This window comes from Microtus oregoni, unplaced genomic scaffold, assembly GCF_018167655.1.
Source record: "Microtus oregoni isolate MIOR12 unplaced genomic scaffold, Mior012 000063F_ref0000156, whole genome shotgun sequence".
In the NCBI taxonomy this organism is placed as follows: Eukaryota; Metazoa; Chordata; class Mammalia; order Rodentia; family Cricetidae; genus Microtus; species Microtus oregoni.
Genome location: NW_024543873.1, coordinates 4,949,039 through 4,972,992, shown reverse-complemented (window position 1 = coordinate 4,972,992; position 23,954 = coordinate 4,949,039). Strand labels below are relative to the sequence as shown.

The 23,954-nt window shown below is 42.0% G+C and overlaps 1 protein-coding gene across 1 annotated transcript in view; it reads right to left on the bottom strand.

Moving 5' to 3' along the window:
- LOC121439827 (FERM domain-containing protein 7-like) overlaps positions 1-15,618 on the bottom strand; it is a 111,269-nt gene extending 95,651 nt beyond the window's left edge. The window contains exon 1 of the mRNA XM_041640445.1: positions 15,433-15,618. Within this exon, the coding sequence (XP_041496379.1) occupies positions 15,433-15,618 (186 nt within the window). The remainder of the gene's footprint in view (positions 1-15,432) is intronic.
- Positions 15,619-23,954: the final 8,336 nt, after the last annotated feature.

The following is a 23,954-nucleotide window of genomic DNA, read 5'->3' as shown; positions in this document are numbered from 1 at the left end:
TGCCTGCATGCTGCCATGCTTCCTACCATGATGCCAGTGGACTAAATCTCTGAACCTGTAAGTCAGCCCCAAGTAAGTGTTTTCTTTTATAAGAGTTGACATGGTCATGATGTCTCTTCACAGCAATAGAAACCCAAGTTCAGACAAATGTGTTGTCTTATTGGGTTCTTGGGTACCAGTTGGTGAGCATTAATTAGCAAGAGAGGCAGTAATGATAAGTTGGAGTCGTTTGGAGAAAAGACATAAATGTAAGGGCAAAGTTTACATTGAATTTGCTGGTGCGGTGGGAGGAACTGAAGGCTTTGGTACAGAGTACTGTGACTGTCACTATAGCAACAACTTATCTTTTAGCAGGGGAAGTATGAAAATACAGTGAGGCTATTGACTGCTCAAGTGATGCAACCAGCCCAGATAAAGTGGGGGTTGTAGAATTCAAAGGGAGGCAAGGGGGTCAGTTTGAGGTTTCTTGAGCTTTAGGAACCATTGTGATGTCTGCATGAAGATGTGTATACAAAGATACACCGGAGAACGAGGAGCCCAGAACAAAATGCTATACTGTAACACCCGATTTTGTGTTACCCCCTTGGTTACAGTTCGCCCACCACTGTGCCATACGCGAGTCGGGCAAGGGCCTGGAACTTGAAAGAACACACAAAGAGACCTGGGTCATTCGAAAGGAGATCAGCCGAATGCTGTTTACTCAACCTTGGGAAAATCCTTATATACCTAGCTGTTGCACAAGGATTTCTGCCCAGGCAGGTGGGAAATTACCACACCAAAGATGGAGTAAACAGTGCACTACAGCCAATCACCAGGCGGGGCAGGGGGAAGCACAGGAACAAACCGAATGCTTTAGTTAGCTGACCAGAAACTGTCCTCAAGATGAACCCCCGAAACAAGGGTAGACCCGGGTCCTACACTATACCTGTCATACATATTTCAAAGTGTCATTACTGAAGCAGCAGTTGAAGCATCCAAAGCAGTAGTTCTCAGCCTTCCTAAGGCTGCAACCCTTTAATACAGTTCCTCATCTGTGACGACCCTCAACCATACAGTTCTTTTGCTACTACTTCATAACTGTAACTATGCTACTGTTCTAAACTGTAAAGTAAATATTTGTGTTTTCTGACAGTTTTAGGTGATTCCTGTGAAAGGTTTATTTGACCCCCAAAGTAGTCGCAACCCACAGGTTGAGAACTACCACTTTAAAGGAATGCAGTTGCAGGGGAGAACATATAAAGACAGAAGGAAAATGAGCATGGTGGTCTGAACAGGTGACTTTCAAGCATGGAGGGAAGGAAGGTCAATGTTAATGGCTTTAAAGAGGATGAAATGAAGACGGATCCTGAGGACAACAGGAAAACTGGTAAATAGGGTTGAGTCAGCACGGGGTAGGGTGCTGTGGGAAGTGAAAGGAAAGGCAGTCACGGCAAGGGAAAAGGAGAAAATTCCAGACCACAAGGAAAAGGTATGGGTGGATGACAAACAAGTTGAGGTGGTTTTTGTAGGGCATCCTTTGAGTACGTGGTGTGGGCACGGCATGGCTTCTGGTTCACTCACGGTCTGAAAAGCTGGAGATAACAAAACCAGAAGGAACACAGGATGGTTCATCTGTATTATCAACTTGAGTGGATTTAGACTCTCCATGGAAACACGCTGCTATGAATGCATAAGGATGTTTCCAGAAAGGATTAACTGAGGTAGGAAGATGCTCCTGACATATGGGCTGGGGTCCCAGAGGGAATAAAAAGGAGAAAAGAAGCTGAGTGCAAACATTAATCTCTCTTTCCTGACTGGATGTTCAACACTTACACCATCATGCCTTCTCCACCATGATGACGTGAGTCAAAGTCAACCCTTGCTTCCTGGAGTTGCTTTCCTTAAATATTTGAGCACAGCAAGGGGAAAAGGAACTAATATGAGACTATATTAAGGACAAAAATCTATGACCACACAGGAAAACCCAATCACTTCTGCCCTTGACTACTTTTAACCAAGGGATCAGCCACTTTTAGATCCAACCGGAAATTACATAACAGGACTTGGTAAAGCTCCTTCTAATCCCATTTGCCAATACAGCAACTGTTTCCGAAGATTCAAAGTATGACCCTAATGGACAGATGATCAGTCTTTGAGAAGACACAATACCCTCTCTGAGCACACGGATAGTGAACAATGTCTATTACAGAAAAGATACAAAATTTCAGTTGCCTACTAAGCCTTAGAAACTAGAAAGTAGAACCCTGTTCACTAACTCCCCCCCCACACACACACTTTAAGCAGGCCACCATTTTGAAAATTTTGCTTGGCATTTTTTATTGCACATGATGTTCACCTTCATTTTCATGAAGTACATGGTATGCATTGAACCTGCTCCTCTCATAATTCCTTCCCCTAATTTGTATATCCCAATTAGTTAGTCTTTTTTGTGTCCCTAGATGCTTCCGTTTCTATTTTGTCACATAGACACATATGATTTTACATACCTTTATAAAATCTAGGTCCCACAAACAGGAGAAAACATGTGATACTTACCACTTTATTTGGTTTTGCTTTGTTTTTGGCAGAAGTTCTCATGCATTCCAAGATGGCCTACAGCAGGATGACCTTGAACCTCTGAGCCCCTGGCCTCCACTTCCTGCATGCTTCAATTACAGGTGTCTTCCCTTGCTCTCAGTTTAATGTGGTGCTGGAGGGAGCCCGGGTCTTTCTGCATGCTAGGCAGACACTCAACCAACTGCAGCATAAGCCCTGCTCAAAGGGATGCAATTATTTCCTAAAGATTTATTCTTTTATTTTCATTATGTAATCATGTATATGGAGGTGCACATAAGAACAGTCCCATTGGAGGCCAGAAGCATGGAATCACCTGGCACTTGAGCTGTGGGTCTCCTGCAACATCAGTATGTGTTCTTCATCGTTGATGCCTATCTCCAACCCCATGAAATTCTTTATTTTGTTTTATTTTTAAGGCAAGTTCTCAAGCCCAAGTTGGTCTTGACTTTTCTATGTAACAGAGGCTGTCTATGACCTTCTTATCCTCTTGTTTCCACTTCCCCAGAGCTGGAATTTCAGGTTTGCACAAGCATGCTCAGTTTATTGTGGGACCCAATCCAGGCGTTTGTAAATGGTTGGCAAGCACCGTACCAAATAGGCTCCATTCCCAGCCCCTGACTACCGTTTTGACTTACTGTAAGCCTCCCTCTGGCTAGACCTCACTTATCAAGCATGTTGTCAAGGACTGTCAGAAAATAGTTTAGTATATATTCATATATATTTAGTATATATTCCTGTTCAGATGGTGAAAAATTTAAGTGTGGCATGGTAGTGAGGGACTATGAAATAATGGAAAGGCCCAGCAAGACCCTAGGAGACATAAAAGCAGATTGCTGGAGTTTTGTTTTATTGGGGATGGGTGGTATTATTTTGATTTTTTTTTCATAGATAGGGTGTGGTAGTTTAAATGTCATTGGCCCCATAATCTCACAGGGAGTGGCACTATTAGGAGGTGTGGCCTTGTTGGAGGAAGTGTGCTGGGGTAGGCTTGAAGTTTCTTATGCTCAGTATACTGCCCAGCATCTCAGTCAACTTCCTGTTGCCTACAAGATGTAGGCCTTTCAGCAGCTACTCCGGCACCATGTCTGCCTGCATGCCATGATGCTCTCCACCATGATGATAATGGACTGAACTTCTGAAACTGGAAGCAAACTCCCTCAATTAAATGCTTTCCTTATAAGAGTTGCCATGGTCATGGTGTCTCTTCACAACAAGTTTGGCTCCCAGTACCCACTTGGACACCTCACAACTACTTGCAATTCTAGCTCTAGGGTATCCAGCAACCTCTTTTGGCCTCTGTGTGTGTGTGTGTGTGTGTGTGTGTGTGTGTGTGTGTGTGTATGTCTGTCTGTTGTAGTCTCTCTCTTTCACAAACAGATACAAATAAAATAAATGAAACAATCACAAAAAAAAAAAAGAAACCCGAACTAAGACATAGGGTCTCACTCTTTAGCTCCAGCTGGCCTGGAACATACAATGTATCCCATGTTGCCCTCAAACTCATAGTGATCCTCCTGCCTCAGCCTTCTAAGGTGCTATCATCATGGGTATGAGCCGAAATGCCCAGCAAACACGCAGATTTTAAATCATGGACAGAAACAAAGAAAGAGAAATGGGAAAATCCCATCTTGAAGTTGTAGAAGGTTGTGGAGAAGGTGAATAGCAAGGAAACATGGTTTAGATTTTGCAGAGACCTGTCTTAGGTAATCACTTGACCTCAGAAAATGGGGCCCTGAATCTAGCTTTGCAACAGGCTGGCCGTTATCACTGCTCTGCTCCCAACACACTTTCACATTTCTTCTCAAGCTGAAACTTGAGTTTGAAGCAACCCTTATTTGTAATGTTCCAAAGGTTTTACATATTTATGAAGGAAAATCCCACCGTGTGGAAATCTTTAGAATATTGGAGATGCCAATTTCTAGCTTTAAACTCTTTATTCCTGAAAAGCTTATTTTTTAAGCAAGATATGACTATGCTCCTATCAGAATATCTAAAATCCAAACCACTGTTGTCCCCACATATTGAAAAGAGTGTGGCTCAACATTCAAATCTGGCAGAAAGGCAAAATACTAGTTACTTTGAGAGAAAAGCAGGTTCCGACCTCCCCAACCCTGCCCTGCTGTATGCTAGGACCAGCGCTCAAGAACAGTTTTAAGCTCCTACACTAAGGCTACCCACCCAGAGCGGTGAGTGCCTGCCTACCGGGCAGGCCTCAGGGTCCCCTGTAAGGGAGCCCGGGCACCTTCAGCTCTGGCGCCAGGCTTCCTGTGCGCTCCTGGACACCGCCCCCGCCCCCTTGCTCCATTCATCCTTTTGGCCCTGGATCATTGGGCTACCAGCGGCCCTGTTTAGTTGCTGAGGAATCCCATCTGGAGGGGTGAGTGTGTGCTATCCAGGGGCGGACTGTCCCGGAAGAGAGCGCAAACCCCCCTCCCCCAGCTCCTTCTGCAGGGCTGTATTTCTTTCGCACGACCCAGCCCCCCAGCACCCCTCCCCAACCCTGCCCTGCTGTATGCTAGGACCAGTGCTCAAGAACAATTTTAAGCTCCTACACTAAGGCTACCCACCCAGAGTGGTGAGTGCCTGCCTACCGGGCAGGCCTAAGGGTCCCCTCTTAGGGAGCCTGGGCACCTTCAGCTCCTGCGCCAGGCTTCCTGTGCTCTTCTGGATACCCCCCCCCCTTGCTCCATTCATCCTTTTGGCCCTGGAGCATTGGGCTACCGGCAGCCCTGTTTAGTTGCTGAGGAATCCCATCTGGACGGGAACGGTTCCTGCTTCTACACTGAAGAGATATACCCAGAGAGTCAATCACAACAAAGACTGGACCAAGACACCAGGCCTCTCCTGGCTCCACTTGAAGGAAGAGATGGGAAGGCGCCAATACAAGAATTCCTCCAACAACCTGAAAGGCAACATGACACCACCAGAAACCAGGGATCCCGAAATAAGAAGAATTGTACACCGAACTCCAGAAGAAATAGAAGAAATCGACTCAAAAGTAAACTATATGAAAATAATAGAGGACCTTAAACAGGAGGTGAAAAACTGCCATAAACAATTAGAGATTACAAACAAAAAGGTAGAGGAAATGAATAAATCGCTCAAAGACACGCAAGAAAACCAAGAGAAACAAGAAAAAGCAATCAAAAAGGTTAGGGAAGCGGTTCAAGACATGAAGAATGAAATGGAAGCAATGAAGAAAGCACAAACCGAGGGAAGAATGGAAATGGAAAATCTGGGTAAATGAACAGGAACTACAGAAACAAGTACTAATAACAGATTATAAGAGATAGAAGAAAGAATGTCAGACACTGAAGATACCATAGAGAAAATAAACACACTGATCAAAGAAAACAGCAATACCAACAAATTCTCATCACAAATCATTCAGGAAATCTGGGACACAATAAAAAGACCAAACCTAAGAATAATTGTAATAGAAGAAGGAGAAGAAGGGCAGCTCAACGGTCCAGAAAATATATTTAATAAAATTATAGAAGAAAACTTTCCCAACCTGAAGAAAGGAAGCATACAGAACACCAAATAGGCTGGATCAAAAAAAAAAAAACATCCCCTCGCCATATAATAATCAAAACACAAAATATACAGAATAAAGAAAGAATATTAAGAGCCACAAAAGAAAAAGGCCAAGTTATTTATAAAGGAAAACCTATCAGACTTACACCTGACTTCTCTATGGAAACCATGAAAGCCAGAAGGTCCTGGATAGATGTACTGCAAAAACAAAGAGATCATGGATGCAAGCCCAGACTACTATATCCAGCCAGGCTTTCGTTCACTATAAATGGAGAAAACAAAATTTTCCAGGATAAAAACAAATTTAAACAATACGCAGCCACAAATCCAGCCTTACAGAAAATAATAGAAGGAAAATCACTAACCAAGGAGTCCAACAATGCACACAATAACTCAGTCATCTAGAGACCCTTCACCAGCGCAACTCAAAGAAGGGAAACACACAAACCCTACTACTAAAAAAGTGACCGGAGTTAACAACCACTGGTCATTAATATCACTTAATGTTAATGGGCTCAACTCACCTATTAAAAGGCACAAGCTAAGAGATTGGATACGAAAACAGGATCCAACATTCTGCTGTTTACAAGAAACACACCTCAACCACAAAGACAGGCACCTACTCAGAGTAAAGGGCTGGGAAAAGGCTTATCAAGCAAATGGACCTAAGAAACAAGCAGGTGTGGCCATATTAATTTCTAACAAAGTTGACTTCAAACTTAAATCAATCAGAAGAGATGGAGAGGGACATTTTATACTCATAACAGGAACAATTCATCAGGATGAAGTCTCAATCCTGAATATCTACGCCCCTAATATAAAAGCTCCCACGTACATAAAAGAAACATTACTAAAACTCAAGGCAGCCATCAAACCGCACACACTAATAGTAGGAGACTTCAACACTCCTCTCTCACCAATGGACAGGTCAATCAGACAGAAACCTAACAGAGAAATTAGAGAATTAATGGAGATAATGAATCAAATGGACTTAACAGACATCTATAGATTATTCCACCCAAATAGGAGAGAATATACCTTCTTCTCTGCAGCTCATGGAACCTTCTCGAAAATTGACCACATTCTCGATAGCAAAGCTAACTTCCACAGTTACAAAAAAATATTAGTAACCACATGTGTCTTATCAGATCACCATGGATTAAAGTTAGAATTCAACAGAAAGCCTACAAACTCATGGAAACTGAACAGTCAACTACTGAACCATACCTGGATTAAGGAAGAAATTAAAGTCTTCCTTGAATTCAATGAAAATAAAGAAACAACATACTCAAACTTATGGGACACTATGAAACCAGTGCTAAGAGGAAAGTTCATCGCACTAAGTGCCCACTTAAAGAAAACAAAGAAAGCACATATTGGAGACTTAACATTCCACCTTAAAGCTCTAGAAAAAAAGAAGCAGACTCACCTAGGAGGAGTAGAAGACTGGAAATAATCAAACTGAGGGCTGAAATCAACAAAATAGAAACACAGAAAACAATCCAAAGGATCAATGAAACAAAAAGCTGGTGCCTGGAGAAAATCAACAAGATTGATAAACCCCTATCCAAACTAATCAAACGGCAGAGAGAGAATACACAAATTAATAAGATCAGAAATGAAAAGGGGGACATAACCACAGACACAGAGGAAATTCAGAGAATCATTAGATCTTATTACAAAAGCCTGTATAACACAAAACTGGAAAATGTAAAAGAAATGGACACTTTTTTAGATAAATACCATATACCAAAGTTACACCAGGATCAGGTGAACAATCTAAACAGACCTGTTGGTCGCGAAGAATTAGAAGCTGTTATCAAAAACCTCCCTACCAAAAAAAGCCCAGGACCAGATGGTTTCAATGCGGAATTCTACCAGAACTTCCAAGAACCGCTAATACCTATCTATACTCCTTAATGTATTCCACAATATAGAAACAGAAGGGTCATTACCTAATTCCTTTTATGAAGCTACAGTTACTCTGATACCAAAACCACACAAAGACTCAACTAGGAAAGAGAATTACAGGCCAGTCTCACTAATGAACATCGACGCAAAAATCCTCAAGAAAATACTGGCAAACCGAATCCAGGAACACATCCGAAAAATTATCCATTATGATCAAGTAGGCTTCATTCCTGAGATGCAGGGCTGGTTCAACATACGAAAATCTATCAATGTAATCCAGCATATAAATAAACTGAAAGAAAAAAACCATATGATCATTTCATTAGATGCTGAAAAAGCATTCGACAAAATTCAACATCGATTTATGTTAAAAGTCTTGGAGAGATTAGGGATACAAGGGTCATACCTAAATATAATAAAAGCTATATACAGCAAGCCGACAGCTAACATCAAATTAAATGGAGAGAAACTCAAAGCCATCCCGCTTAACTCAGGAACACAACAAGGCTGTCCACTCTCGCCATACCTCTTCAATATAGTGCTTGAAGTTCTATCAATAGGGATAAGACAACATAATGGGATCAAGGGGATTTGAATTGGAAAGGAAGAAGTTAAACTTTCGTTATTTGCAGATGATATGATAGTGTACATAAGCGACCCCCAAAACTCCACCAAAGAACTTTTACAGCTGATAAACAGCTTTAGTAATGTGGCAGGATACAAGATCAACTCCAAAAAATCAGTCGCCCTCTTATACACAAAGGATATGGAAGCAGAGAGGGAAATCAGAGAAGCTTCACCATTCACGATAGCCACAAACAGCATTAAATATCTTGGGGTAAATCTAACCAAGGAAGTGAAAGACTTATTTGACAAGAACTTTAAGGCATTGAAGAAAGAAATTGAAGAGGATACCAAAAAATGGATGGACCTCCCTTGCTCTTGGATTAGGAGGATCAACATAGTAAAAATGGCAATTCTACCAAAGGCAATTTATAGATTCAATGCAATCCCCATCAAGATCCCATCAAAATTCTTTACAGATCTGGAGAGGACAATAATCAACTTTATATGGAAAAACAAAAAACCCAGGATAGCCAAAACAATCCTATACAATAAAGGATCTTCTGGAGGCATTACCATCCCTGACTTCAAACTCTATTACAGAGCTACAGTAATGAAAACAGTGTGGTACTGGCATAAAAACAGAGAAGTTGACCAATGGAATTGTATAGAAGACCCGGATTTTAACCCACAAACCTATGAACACCTCATTTTTGATAAAGGAGCTAAAAGTATACAATGGAAGAAAAAAAGCATCTTCAACAAATGGTGCTGGCACAACTGGATGTCAATCTGTAGAAGAATGAAAATAGACCCATATCTATCACCGTGCACAAAACTCAAGTCCATATGCATTAAAGACATCAATATCAGCCCGAACACACTGAAAATTATAGAAGAGAAAGTGGGAAATACCCTACAACAGATGGGCACAGGAGATCGCTTCCTATGTATAACCCCAGAAGCACAGACATTAAGGGAAACATTGAATAAATGGGACCTACTAAAACTGAGAAGCTTCTGTAAAGCAAAGGACACTGTCACTAAGACACAAAGACAACCTACTGACTGGGAGAAGATCTTCACCAACCCCGCAACAGACAAAGGTCTGATCTCCAAAATATATAGAGAACTCAACAAACTAGACTTTAAAATGCTAATTAACCCAATTAAAAAATGGGGCACTGAACTGAACAGAGAATTCTCAACAGAAGAAGTTCAAATGGCCAAAAGACACTTAAGGTCGTGCTCAACTCCCTTAGCAATCAGGGAAATGCAAATCAAAACAACTTTGAGATATCATCTTACACCTGTCAGAATGGCTAAAGTCAAAAACACCAAGGATAGCCTTTTCTGGAGAGGCAGTGGAGGAAGGGGTACCCTCATCCATTGCTGGTGGGAATGCAATCTTGTGCAACCACTGTGGAAGTCAGTGTTTCGGTTTCTCAGGAAATTCGGGATCAACCTACCCCTGGACCCAGCAATACCACTCTTGGGAATATACCCAAGAGATGCCCTATCATATGACAAAAGCATTTGTTCAACTATGTTCATAGCAGTATTATTTGTAATAGCCAGAACCTGGAAACAACCTAGATGCCCTTCAATGGAAGAATGGATGAAGAAAGTATGGAATATATACACATTAGAGTACTATGCTGCGGTAAAAAACAATGACTTTTTTTTGCATGCAAATGGATGGAAATAGAAAACACTATCCTGAGTGAGGTATCCCAGACCCAAAAAGATGAAATTGGGATGTACTCACTCATAATTGGTTTCTAGCCGTAAATAAGGGTCACGGAGTCTACAATAGTTGAATCTAATGAATCTAAGTAAGAAGGTGAACCCAAGGAAAAACATATAGTTATCCTCTTGGCTAAGGGAAGTAGACAAAATTGCCGGGGAGAAAATTGGGACCTTGGTGGTGAGGTGGGATTGGGGTAAGGGGAGATGGGGAGAGAAAAGTTAGAAGGGAAGGAGGTCGGGTCTTGGGGAAACAGGAGGATTGGGATAAAGGAAGGTTGGATAGGGGAGCATGGAACCACAATTCTTAGTTAAGGGAGCCACTTTAGGGTTGGCAAGAGACCTGACCCTAGAGGGGCTCCCAGGTGCCCAAGCCGAGGTCCCCAGTTAGTTCCTTGGGCAGCTGAGGATAGGGAACCTGAAATGACCCTATCCTAGAGCAATAATGACGAATATCTTGCATATCATCATAGAACCTTCATCTGGTGATGGATGGAGATAGAGACAGAGACCCACACTGGAGCACTGGACTAAGCTCCCAAGGTCCCAATGAGGAGCAGAAGGAGGGAGAACATGAGCAAAGAAGTCGGGACCACGAGGGGTGCACCCGCCCACTGAGACAGTGGAGCTGTCTATTGGGAGCCCACCAAGGCCAGCTGGACTGTGACTGAAAAAGCATGGGATAAAACTGGACTCTCAGAACATGGCGAACAATGAGGGCTGATGAGACACAAAGGACAATGGCACGGGGTTTCGATCCTGCTTTATGTGCTGGCTTTGTGGGAGCCTAGCCAGTTTGGATGTTCACCTTCCTAGATATGGACGGAGGGGGGAGGACCTAGGACTTACCACAGGGCAGGGAACCCTGACTGCTCTTTGGACTGGAGAGGGAGGGGGAGAGGAGTGGGGGGAGGGGGAGAAGGGTGGGAGGAGGGGGAGAAGGGTGGGAGGAGGGGGAGGGAAATGGGAGGCTGGGAGGAGGTGGAAACTTGTTTTTTTTCTCCTTTTCTCAATAAAAAAAATTCAGAAAACGCAAAAAAAATAGAAAAAAAAGAAAAAAGAAAAGCAGGTTCCACACAGCCGAACAGGCTCTTACCACACAATCCAGCTATTATGCTGTTTGCTGTTTACTCCAGTGATTTAAAATTTTTATGCTCACACAAAAACACACAAACAAATGTTTGCAGACTCTTTATTCCAAAATTCAGAAGCAATCAAATTGTCCTTCAATAGATAGCAATAGACCTTGGCACACTGAAACAGTAGAATACTCTTTAGCCATGAGAAGCAGAAGACTGTAACTCCACAAGAAGACATGAATACCTTGCATGAATATTGGGAATTCAAACTAGCCACAGACTAAGCCAACTTTGTAGTACTTTAGAAAAGGAAAAAATACAGAGGCAATAAATGAGAAGTGGTTATCAGGGATCCCGAGAGAGGGGAGAGAAGATGAATGGGTAAAGCACAAGGACTTTTTCATGCAATAAATCTATTCTTAATGATACTGCAATGGGGGATACATGGCACTGCGTATACGGGAAACCTTATAGATCTGTCTAACCCTGAGTAAACACTAATGCCAACTAAGGACTGCTTAGTAATAATGTATCAATATTGACTCACCAGTTGTAAAGCGTGTGCCATACTAATGCATCATGTTAATAATAGGGCAATCAGGCTGAAGGGATGACTCAGCTTATAGAGTGAAGACCTGAGTTCAAATTTCCAGTGCACAACATAGTGCTAGGATTACAAGTGCGTTATGTTTTGTGGAGGGAGGGATGGGGTAATGGTTGGGATTTTCTGGCTTCCAGTCTGGTTCCAGGTTCATTGAGAGAATCTACCCAAGGGTGTAAGGCCTCCATGTGTGCACACATTTACACACATATTTGTGCATGTAACACACATACATACATACATCAGAAACTGTGAGCAATAAGAGGCTAGCCGAGCAATACTGTGATGTTATAGGCTCTCTGCATTCCAAACCTTAAGCTACTGTAAAAATAAAATCTATTCACAAGAATAAAATAGAAGAAAAAAGGTTGCCACCATACCCCATTTCATTTTCTAATTATTTTGTGGTTGGTGCTATTTATTATCTCTGGAAGAGTTCTACCTAGGCTGACAATCTAGTTTTGATTTGCTGGAAAAAAAATCAAAGATACCAATTTTGATTTCCTGTTCAAGTTTTAAGAACTACAGTCTCAAGTAGTTTAAATCACTCAAAGAGCAACAATTCCTTAAACTCTTCAGAGCACTACCAACACTTTCGTCACTTCTACCCAGTGGCCAGATGTTTGTGTCTGAGTGAGATCTCCATAGTCGCCATCTTTGTGACATTCTATTCTATTGGTGGGACTTAGAGAAATATCACCATTTTGTACTTAACAACTGTAGAAATTTTCTAGCATGGACTATAAGAAATGATGGTAGTATAGAGGTGCTCCCAGAGCATTTGTTCCAGCATGCTCCTTGTGTACTCAATCAAATCTATAAATTTCTGAGTTCCTTATGTAAAATAGCCTAGTTTTCATGTATAACCTGTGCATATCCATATACCTCAGATCATCTGTATGTGTTTTCGGCTGCAATGATAAAATCCCATAGCCAAGGCAACTTACAGAAGAAATGCTTATTTTGGCTCTGGGTTTCAAAGGGATAATAGTCCATCACAGAAGGGTTCCTTGGACTTCCCACAGGACAGGGAACCCTGATTGCTTTTCGGGCTGAGGAGGGAGGGGGACTTAATTGGGGGAGGGGGAGGGAAATGGGAGGCGGTGGCGGGGAAGAGACAGAAATCTTTAATAAATAAATAAATTAAAAAAAATAAAAAAGAAGGGAGGTATGGAAGCAAGAATGCATGGCAGGTAATGCAGGAAGCTGAGAAATCATGTGTCAACCACAAGAACAAAGCAAAGAGAGTTAACTTTAAGTAGGGCAGAGCTTTAAACTTGAGTTGTTGGCAGTAGTTTCTGTCCTGCCTGGTCTGTAGCTGTTCATTCCCAAAGAAACACACAGAGGCCTACATTAATTATAAACTGGTTGGAATATTAGCTCAGGCTTCCCATGAACTCTTTCTTACAGCTTAAATTAGCCCATAATTCTTGTCTGTGTTAGCCTCGTGGTTTGGTACCTTTTATCAACAAGGCATTCTCATCTTGTTTCCTCTGCATCTGGGTGATGACTGCAAACTGACCCTTTCCTCTTCCCAGAAATCTCCTGTTCTCATCTTCCTGCCTCTATTTCCTGCCTGGTCACCCTGCTTAAACTTGCTTCCTGGCAACTGGCCAATCAGCGTTTTAGTAAAATAATACAATATATTTGACAAGGTATATGACTATTGTCCCACAGCATCTAGTTACGTAGTACCTCCAATAAGGTCACATCTGAAGGTTTCCCAACAGCACCAAAGAGTACCACCAGCTGGAGACCATTTGATCAACCACACAAACCTATGGGGAACATTTCTCATTCAAAGCACCAGACACATTATCTCTGGGTGATTTCTAATTCACAAACAATGTAAATGTATTTTAAATAACTTTATGATGCACCATTTATGCAATGGTTATAATAGAAAATGCCCATCCCCATTCAGTACAGATACAATTATTTTGTGAGATGTTCAGTGTATGGCAGATTAAAATTGTGGGTGTGGTACCTGTGGGTACAGAAGAATTGTATCCCAACATGGGTGTCTTAAAACAGCACACATTTACAGACTGAGTGAATTCCTTCCTAGCCTCTACCTGGCTTCTATTGGTGGCTGCTAGTGTTTGGCCTTCCTTGGCTTGAAGGCCCCGCATCGTTCTAGTCTTGGCTTGCACATTGTACTCCCCCTTTCTCTGTGTCTCTCTCTGTTTCTTACAAGAATACCATCACTTTGGCTTTATAGGACCACTCTATTAGGATTTTATTCCGACTTGGTTCCTTCTTTAACAAATGCATTTCCAAATAAAATCATATTCTGAAAGACCTGAGCTGTAGGCCTCCAATATATCTTTTGGGGGGGGGGACAATAACAGCAAACAAATGGAATAATGACTTCACATGGGCAATTTAGACCTTCAGTCTAAAGGAGAGCCAGTTTACTAGTGACGCCTCCACAGAGAAACCTAGATTTTGAAACAAGAAAACATTTGCTCATCAAAGTCTTAAAGTTTTGAAATACATACCTATGGAAGGATAGATTTAGATTGCTGAAACCTCCTTGGGAATCTCAGTGGTGTCATGTTTTGCTTTGCCATGTCCCCAGGGAATCCTCAGAAAGGCACTCAGTGAGAGCTGAGGGTACTGCTCAGTGCTAGAGCATTTGCCCAGCATGTGGGATGCTGTGGGATCAATACCCAGTGCCACAGAAAAGGTTCTCAATTGTCTCCGTAATTCATGTAGTCTACTAAGTTTTAAGCCCTTTACAGGGCTAGGCAATAAAACTTCTGCCCTTCCTTGATTTTGGAAATCATCTGAGCTCCTTTCTCCAGCACCCTATGACCATCCTTCAAGCACTGGAAATTTCTGCAAGAGGTGGGTCTCATGGATTCAACTGCAGGCTAATGATTTCCAAGTCTGTCTACAACTTTGACTCTTTCCTGAACTCCACAGCCGGTATCTGATTACTGACTGGAAGTTCTACCAGGGCGATGCACGTGGGCTTCTCAAATGTAACCTGTCCAAATGAATATCGCTTACGCCGAGCTCAATGAAAGCACCATCTGCCAGAAGTGTCTGTGCTTTTTACCCTTCGCGTCCAGCCCACAGCTCTTCCTCTCACCTGGACTGTCTCTTGATAATCACTACCCTAGATAGAGCCCTTGTTGTACTATAAACTTTTAAAATCATTTCATGTGGTCTACTTCCCATCCTATACTATTTCCCAATGATGCCTAGAGGGAAAATATCACCCCAAAGGAAAATGGCGGTTGCAATGGCTCTTTATTGCCTCATGGAAAAATCCACATTCACTAATGAATGGGGAGTCTTGAACTTTCAACATCCGTCTTCCAGGATGTTCTACCCACTACAGTATCAGAGTACTTAGATGGTTTTAGAGTTGACTATGGGGAAGCTATTTGCATAACCCTCTCTTGCTACCTGGAGTACTTCCCCCTATACCTTCTCTCCAAAGCCTCTCTCCTCAACGATTCCAGAGACCCAGTCCTGACCTCCTCTCTGAAGGTTAGACGAGAAAGATGCCCCTCGATGACAGTTCACACCCGGGGAATGCGCCAACATCTCACTCACTGTCAAAAGCTGCAGAGCAAAGGCAACTTCTGTGGTCATGGTCTCGTCCGGATGCATGCTAGTTCTGACAGATGCTACGGGGCTGCCAAGTTCTCAGGCTGGCTCTCCCTGCTGGCAGTTCTCCAGTTTCTCCTGCTTTGGGTGCCAGCACTGAAACGGATTCTGCTGAGGATCCCGGTCCTGTCTCAGGGCCAGACTCTAAAGCAGGTGGGTGGACAGGGCAGTTCTCATCACTATTGGCTCCTGACAAAGTTCTTGGTCTCTGCTCCATACATGTAGCCCGCTCTCTCTCTCTCTCTCTCTCTCTCTCTCTCTCTCTCTCTCGCCTTCTTCTCCTCACCTCCCTCTTCCTTTTCCTATCTCCTCCCTCTCCACCTCCCTCTTCCGTTTGTGCAATTAACCAATATTTTTGGACTGAAAACTATATGCCAGGCACTTTATTAAATGTTAAGTATTCACCAACGCACAAAACAGGCCCAAAAAGACAATAATAGTACTGTTCAGTCTACAATCATTAAATAGAAACAACAGATTTTTTTTTTGGTTCTTTTGAGACAAGGTTTCACTGTAGCTTTGGTGCCTGTCCTGGAACTAGCTCTTGTAGACAAGGCTGGCCTCCCCTGCCTCTGCCTCCCGAGTGCTGGGATTAAAGGTGTGTGCCACCACCACCCAGCTGAAACAACAGATATTTAATAGAATATGAAGGATAACCGGCAAGAAGGAAGACTACAAGGTTATGTGAAGGGATCAGGTTATTATCAGTCTTATCTGTAGAATAAAATCCTCCAAAAGTGTATAAATATGTTTTTCTTGTTGTTGCTGTTTGGTTTGCCTGCCTCTGCCTCTAGAGTGCAGAGACTGAAGGCATGTGCAAACACCACCCCAGGTCAATTGCTTTCCTTAAGGTTTTCTTTCTTCCGTGTTTGTATGAGTTTCTAGATTTTAACAATATGAGAATTCTAGTTCGTTGTGGATGTCAGTTATATTAGAAGAGTCCATGCAGTCAGTCATTATGTAGGATTCTTCCTATTTTGAGTCACCTTTTTCATTCATCTATTTATTTTACATTGTGGCTGCAGCCTCCCCCAAGTCCTCATCTCCCAGTCCCTCCTGTCATTCTCCCCATCCTGGAACAGGGGCTGTCTCTGACTCTTCTCCTGGCTCTTGAGTCACTTCTTTATCCAGTGTAGGTGACAGATATTTTTCGCGGTCACTAGAGCAGTGGGGCTCTAGCTTCTTTGCCATAGTTGGACAAGGAACATGTGACTTCAGTGTGTTCTACCAAGGATGCTGCTGTTTACCTGCTCCAGAAGGTGTATCTGCCAGCCCTCCCCACTCCGTTACCCTTTCGTTCTCTGTTGTAATAAGTATTCTGTGACCTTCTTCATCCTGCTTGGACTTCCATTTCATAACTGAAAATAGGCTGTTCTTCATGGATGTTTGCCTCACTCAAGTGTGAACAAGATTGCTACCTTCTCCAGGCTCTGCAGCCTCACCCAGGACCAGCCTGCGCCAACCCTCCTCAGACTCTGATACCCTATACCCACTGGCTATCTGAGTCTCTATCGTGCTAGGGCTCTCCGAGAAGACACTGACTCCACTCCCTAGGTTACCTTCCATGGACCCTGCTCCTGACTAGCAATGACTCAGACAAGCAGTTGCTCAGAAAGGGAAGGGAAAAGACACACCGATACTTCTAGAGCCCAAAGCCACCATTGCCCTCCCCAGGCAATGACATCACAATAGTTTACCTTTACAAAGGTCGGCATAAATGTCATGTCGTTATGGTGACGCTCTCCACCCCTTTCACAGCGTGGACTAGACCAATAGCAAGGGAGATGAACAGAATCTAATGGCTGTAAGAGATCTGATGGAGTCAAATTTGACAGGCAAGGAAAGAGAAAGAAGAATCTAGAATGACTAGCAGTTTGCGGGTAGTGCCACGACACAGTAGCAGTCTGAGGATCTGTAGAGATAGGATCACCTCTTTGGTCTGAGCATTGGCAGAGGTAAGAACTAATAGCTGGCTTCTCTGATCCTTCCGCTTTCACCCCCTAATATCTGAGTCTGAGTTTTTGTTATTAAGACCAATTAGAAGTTGTGCTATATACATGTGCGTATGTATGTTTATATACATACATACATAATTCAATTTCTGAGAATTTAATATATGAGTACTGTATTTATATTATTCACTCCTCCTCACTCCAAATCCTACCATGTCCTGTGTACTCCTCAAATTCATGGCCTCTTATTTTTTAAATGTCATTGTTACATAATATATATACATATGAATTAATAAATACAATGTTCTGAGTTCAGCTAGTGTTGTTCATATGAATACATGTATAGGGCTGACCTCTTGGGATTAGATCTCATCTGAGGGGGCTTGTCTCTGGAGCCCCATTCTCAGAAGTCATTAATCTCCTGCAGCTCTATCTTTATATTTCTTCTTCTCAATTATTTAATTTACATTATTGGATATGTGTCTCATGATGGGTTTCCTTTTGTTCGTATATTGCTCAATCAGGTTTAGGAAAGTTGTTGAAGTTTGCCCAAATGCTATACTATAAGGAATTCTCCACTATGCATTTCGCGCACAAGTCATATAATTCCCCTCATTCTTATTTCTTTCCTTCTTTCTTTTATTTTTAGCCCTTCCTCTTTCACTTCTCTGTTGTCATCTTATGTAGATTTGTCTCTAAAATCTCTGAGCCTTATTAGTACACCAACTTTCCTTGCCCAGCTACTTTACCTACCTCCTTTTTCCCTTTTTAAATCTTTATTTCTTTTTTTTTAAATATTTATTTATTTATTATGTATACAATATTCTGTCTGTGTGTATGCTTGCAGGCCAGAAGAGGGCACCAGACCTCATTACAGATGGTTGTGAGCCACCATGTGGTTGCTGGGAATTGAACTCAGGACCTTTGGAAGGGCAGGCAGTGCTCTTAACCACTGAGCCATCTCTCCAGCCCCTAAATCTTTATTTCTTATCCTTATCACCTATACTTTCCTCTCACTCCTAATCTTATTAACTAAAATCTGAGTATAGTTCATATTACCTCTTGCATCTTGATGAGAATGACTTCATAAGCTCAAATACACTACATCCAAATCCTATTTGAACGAATAGGTTCAAATACACTACATCCAAATCCTATTTGAACGAATAGGTTCAAATACACTACATCCAAATCCTATTTGAACGAATAGGTTCAAATACACTACATCCAAATACTATTTGGACATTGCAAATACTACAACTGAAAGAATATAGCTGACAAAAATAGCCCCCAAACTTAAAAAAAAGACCAGGTGCATAAATCCCAATGCAGTGACATAAGAACCACCATAAAAAGTCAAGACAATGTAACTCTTAAAAACTTATCAAATCTAAGAATGTCATCTAATGAGAGTGAATTAGATGAAATCCCATACGGACAACTCAAAAGTATGACTAAAAGTATGCTCAAAGATACAAGTAACTGAATGAAATAAAGAAGGCGGGGGATGCACATGAAAGGGGACTCTAAAAACAGGAGAGAAATACTGAAGTAAAACCACTGAAATAAAAAACATCGGAAGTCAAATAAAAGTCTCAAGAAAAAGTCTTAGCAATGGAATTAGGCAGAGAGAAAACAGAGTATCTGAGCTTGAAGACAAGGTGGAGGAACGGGAGCAATTCAGCAAGAATGAAGATAATAAACTACTAGGGGAATTCTCAGATATCCATGACATTCTGTAAAGACCAAATCTACACATTACAGAAATCGAAGTAGGAGAACTTCATTCTAAGGGCATTGAGAGCATTTTCAAAGGAATAATATCAAAATTTCCCAGCCTTAAGAAAACAGAAGACGATCCAGAAATGGGATATTTAGGACACCAAATAGACAAGACTAGAAAAGAACTTCTATCATCATATTGTAATTAAAAGATAAATACAGGGAATAAAGAATGTGTTTTTGAAAGCAGCAGAGGGAAACACCAAATGCCCATCAAAATCATGCCAAATTATTCAACAAAAATTTTAAAGCCAGAAGGATCTGGGATGAAGTGCTGAAAGATAAAGAAGTACTGACCGAGACTACTCTACCCAGCAAAGTAATCTGCCATAGCTGAAGGGAAAAACTCTCCATGATAGAAAGAGACTAAAGCAATTTCTATTAAAATGCAAACATTAATGACAAATACAGCAAGAAATCAAGCAGGGAAACAATCCCATTCACAGTAGTCTAAAAAAAAATCAAAATATCTTGGTATAACTTTAACCAAGGAAGCGAAAGGCGTGAATGATAGAAAGGTTAAAGTACTGAAGAAAGAAATTTAAGAGGGTAATAGGAACTTGGGAAGACCTCACGTGCTGATGAACTGGTCGGATTACCATTGTAAAAAAGGCCAACCTACCAAAACCAATCCACTAGTTCAATACAATCCCCATCAAAATTTCAATGCAATTCTTTACCTAATTTGAAAATATTAAAATTTTATAGCTAAATACACACACAAAGCAAAAATAAAAAAATAGGCTATCCAAAAATCCTGAACAATAAAAGGTATTGCTGTAGATACCACTATCTCTGATTTCAAGTCATAGTACAGACCTCTAGTAATAATAACAGCATGGTACTCTGTCCTAAAAACAGACACATATGTCAATGAAATATAATAGAGACCCCAATTACATAATCACACATTCACAGCCATCTGATTTGTAACAAAGTTGCCCTCCCCTCCCCCCAAATTGGAAAAAAGACAGCATCTTCATCAAATGGTGTTGTGGAAATTATCTGCATGCAGAAGAACGAAACTAGATCCTTATTACTCTTCCTGCACAAAACGCATCTTAAATGGTTTAAGGACCTCAGCAGAAGACACGAAACTGAAGGTGCTGGATGAAAACTATGGAACGCATTTCAAGGTATAGGCATAGATAAAGACTTGCTGCATAGAAATCCACCTGGTCAAGAAATAAGGCAAAAAAAATTGACAAACAAGGCCTTGTGAGGGTTTTTTATTTATTAATTAATTAATTTATTAAAGATTTCTGTCTCTTCCCCGCCACCGCCTCCCATTTCCCTCCCCCTCCCCCAATCAAGTCCTCCTCCCTCCTTAGCCCAAAGATCAATCGGGGTCCCTGCCCTGTGGGAAGTCCAAGGACCACCCACCTCCATCCAGGTCTAGTAAGGTGAGCATCCAAACTGCCTAGGCTCCCACAAAGCCAGTGGTTTAAAAAAATCCCCCAGACAGCTCAGGAAACTATCCTTTAAGTGAAGAGGTAGCCTGCAGAATGGGAGAGAAATCTTTTCTGCTATACATCCAACTGAGGATTAGCACCTAGACTATACAGTCAACTTAAGAAACCAAACACCAAGAAAAGAACTCAATCAAAAACAGGTTCTGCAACTGACAGAGAATTCTGAAAAGGAGAAATGCAAATATCTAATACGCACTTTTAAAAGTATTCAACATCACTAGCCATCAGGAAAATCCAAATTAAAACTACTTAGAGATTCTACTTCATCTCTATCAGAATAACTATTATCAGGAATACAGATAGCAACGCTGCCAAGGATGTTGGAAAAGGGGACCTTTTATCGACTATGCTTGGGACTGTAAATTGGTATAGGCGCTATCATATGACCCAGATATTTCTGGGCACATTTACAAAGGAGTCTGTATCTTAACTCCAGAGTTACTTGCATATCCATGTTCACAATAGCTAGGAAATGGAATCCCCACAGATGTCTACTGACTGATGAATTGGTAATGAAAATGCAATACATATGCACAATAAAATTTCCTTCATTGTAAAAAAAATACAATTGTAAAATTTTCAGAGAGATGATTGGGACTGGAAAACAGCATAGTAAGATAACCAGGCCCAGAATGATAAACATCATGTGCTGTTTTTCATATGTGGATCTTAGCTTCATATTTTACATGTTGTATGTTGAACTTGGATGTGTATAGAAATCGGGAAGCCAGAGTCTATGTGAGGGGTGGGGGAAGGGCCCTTATGGGGCTGGATTTAGTAGAATCCATTATATGAAAAGGGTGTGTGTGAGGGGAAATACTGGGGATTAAGGGTTTAAGTTGGGATTGGTCTAGGGAGATGGGGCAAGATGTCTCTGAATTAACCAAAACTAAGGATGCATGAAAAATCCCAATGGAGACCTACTATTTTGTAAGATAATTAAAAAGAACATTAGTTAAAAATTGAGTTTGAAAAGAAGTGTCCTGTGGTGGTGGGTAGGTATTGATGTTTCCAGAACACAAGGGGTGACTTAAAAAAAATCTCAGAGGCCAGATAGATCCCTAAAATTTATTGGCCAGGGGTCCCCTCAAAGCCCCTAAACAATGAAAGCTATTCCCATTGCTCTTGGTTGCCCACCATAACTAGATGGAAAGACACCCACATATTTTGTGGATTGCTAGACACGAAGACATCAACCTGGAACTGACCGAGAAACTTCCTCCCTTCTGGCTAGCTTTCACAGGGCTAGAAAGTGCTCTGCAGGCCACTGGAGGAGATCTTCCGTGGTCTTACCGAGCTCTGGGCCATGCTACAATACTAACCTGTCAGTCAACACGTGTCCACGGGTTCAATAGGATCATGACTATTTTAAGGGTAGCCAGCTGCTTTCTGGTTGGCTTTGAGGACTGTTCCAAGGAAGGGATGTATACCTGCTGCTGTAAACCTGATCAAAATCGCATGGCTGGAGAGATCATAGGCCCCAGGGCTGAATCCACTCTTGCTTTTCTAAAGGGCTTGATTGTCGAACTGTCTTCTAAATATTTATAGTCATACCCATAGATTTGTGCTCTTCTCAACTCTGGCCAAGGAGGCCTTACTCCCCCCAACCCCCCCCCCCCCCCCGCAATGACAACAATTGATAAAGTGACTCAAATCTGCTTAAGATATTGAGGGAAAAAAAGGTTGCTGAGAGCTCAGCCCTTGGTGCTTAAAGAGCATCTCAGAAGAGGGCTCGGAAAAACTGTGAGAGGCAGAGGATGCAGAGAAGTGCCGAGAGACGCTGTCTTCTGGACATGGACTGCTCATTGTACCCATGAACTCCCAGTAGCTTTCGTTACCCGCAAAAGACCTGCAGAAGATGAAGCCAGTTAAAAAGTTCAGAATGGAGGTGGGAGGGAAAACCGAGGCCCCTCGGTTAGCTGAGGAGCCATTGGCAGTTGATGGCTGCTTCAGGAGGAAGAACCAATTTTCTTTGTGGTCGTGGCCCCTCGTAGGTTGACCACGCTCCAGTGAATGACCCTACATCCGTGTGCATATGAGCCGCTGTAATTGGACACCCTGGCTAATTGTTTTAATTGGACACAAATATGGAAGGGGGCACATTAAGGGAAGAAGTAGCGAGCTAAATGTTAGTGTAATAAAATGCTTTGTGAGCGTCTAAGAACTTCTCTACAATAAATCCAGTGGGTTTTTTTTAAATAGGTTTTTTGAACAACTGTTACAATTAGCACCACTGCAAACTAATTTTTTTAACTCAACAGGTAATATGTTTTACCCTTCACCCTTGTTAATAGTTGCAGATCTCCATTTGAAAATAAATCTAATCACAAAAAATAGATGCTTTTCAGAGTATAGTGCAGATTAATCTCAGAAAGTGTGTGTCTTCAGAAGACCCCAGTTTTAGTGCTTTCTCTGCTGCCAAGCAGTGGTGCACGTCTAGACCCGTCACCTAACCACCAATCGTTTCCTTGTCCCTGCAACACCTTTCAAGGTCAAAACTGTAACGGGAGAACACAAATTCATTTTGTGCACTTCTAAACTATATACCACGCGTTGAAAATTGAAATGGCTGAAATTTCAGTTCTTTTAAAATGCATTAAGAAGACCAGTCGCCAGAGAAAACTGCCTGGAAGCAATACGAAGTGGATGGAGAATTCATAATTAGCAACGGATTCAATGTGTTTTTGCTGTGAACATACTCCTGGCAATACTCTGAGAATCCTCAGCTGTAAACCTCCAGGCCCGAGTCCCGCCAAACAGGGAGCCTTCTCCTGGGGAGGGATGATGAAATCCAGGATGTGTCTTTTTGACCTCCACCCCCACCCCGCAGTCTCCGCCCCCACTGGCCCCTACCAGCAGAGGCAGAACAGACCTCACTCTCCAGCAATGCAGGAAAGTGGAGGAACTGCCCGAGGGCACAAGGGGGCCTAGAGAAGCAAACACTCCTTCCTGCCAATTTCCCCTCCCTACGCATTTTGCCAAAACCCAAGTTGCATCTCCACCTGGTTCCCTCTGCCTCTCAACTTCCTCTCTCCAGGCTTGGCCTGTGCAGAAGGAACTCTTTAACATGCAAAGTCTGTCCAGATTCCGGTGAAGGAAACGTGACTGTCAGCGAATGGAAGCAGTCCCTTCG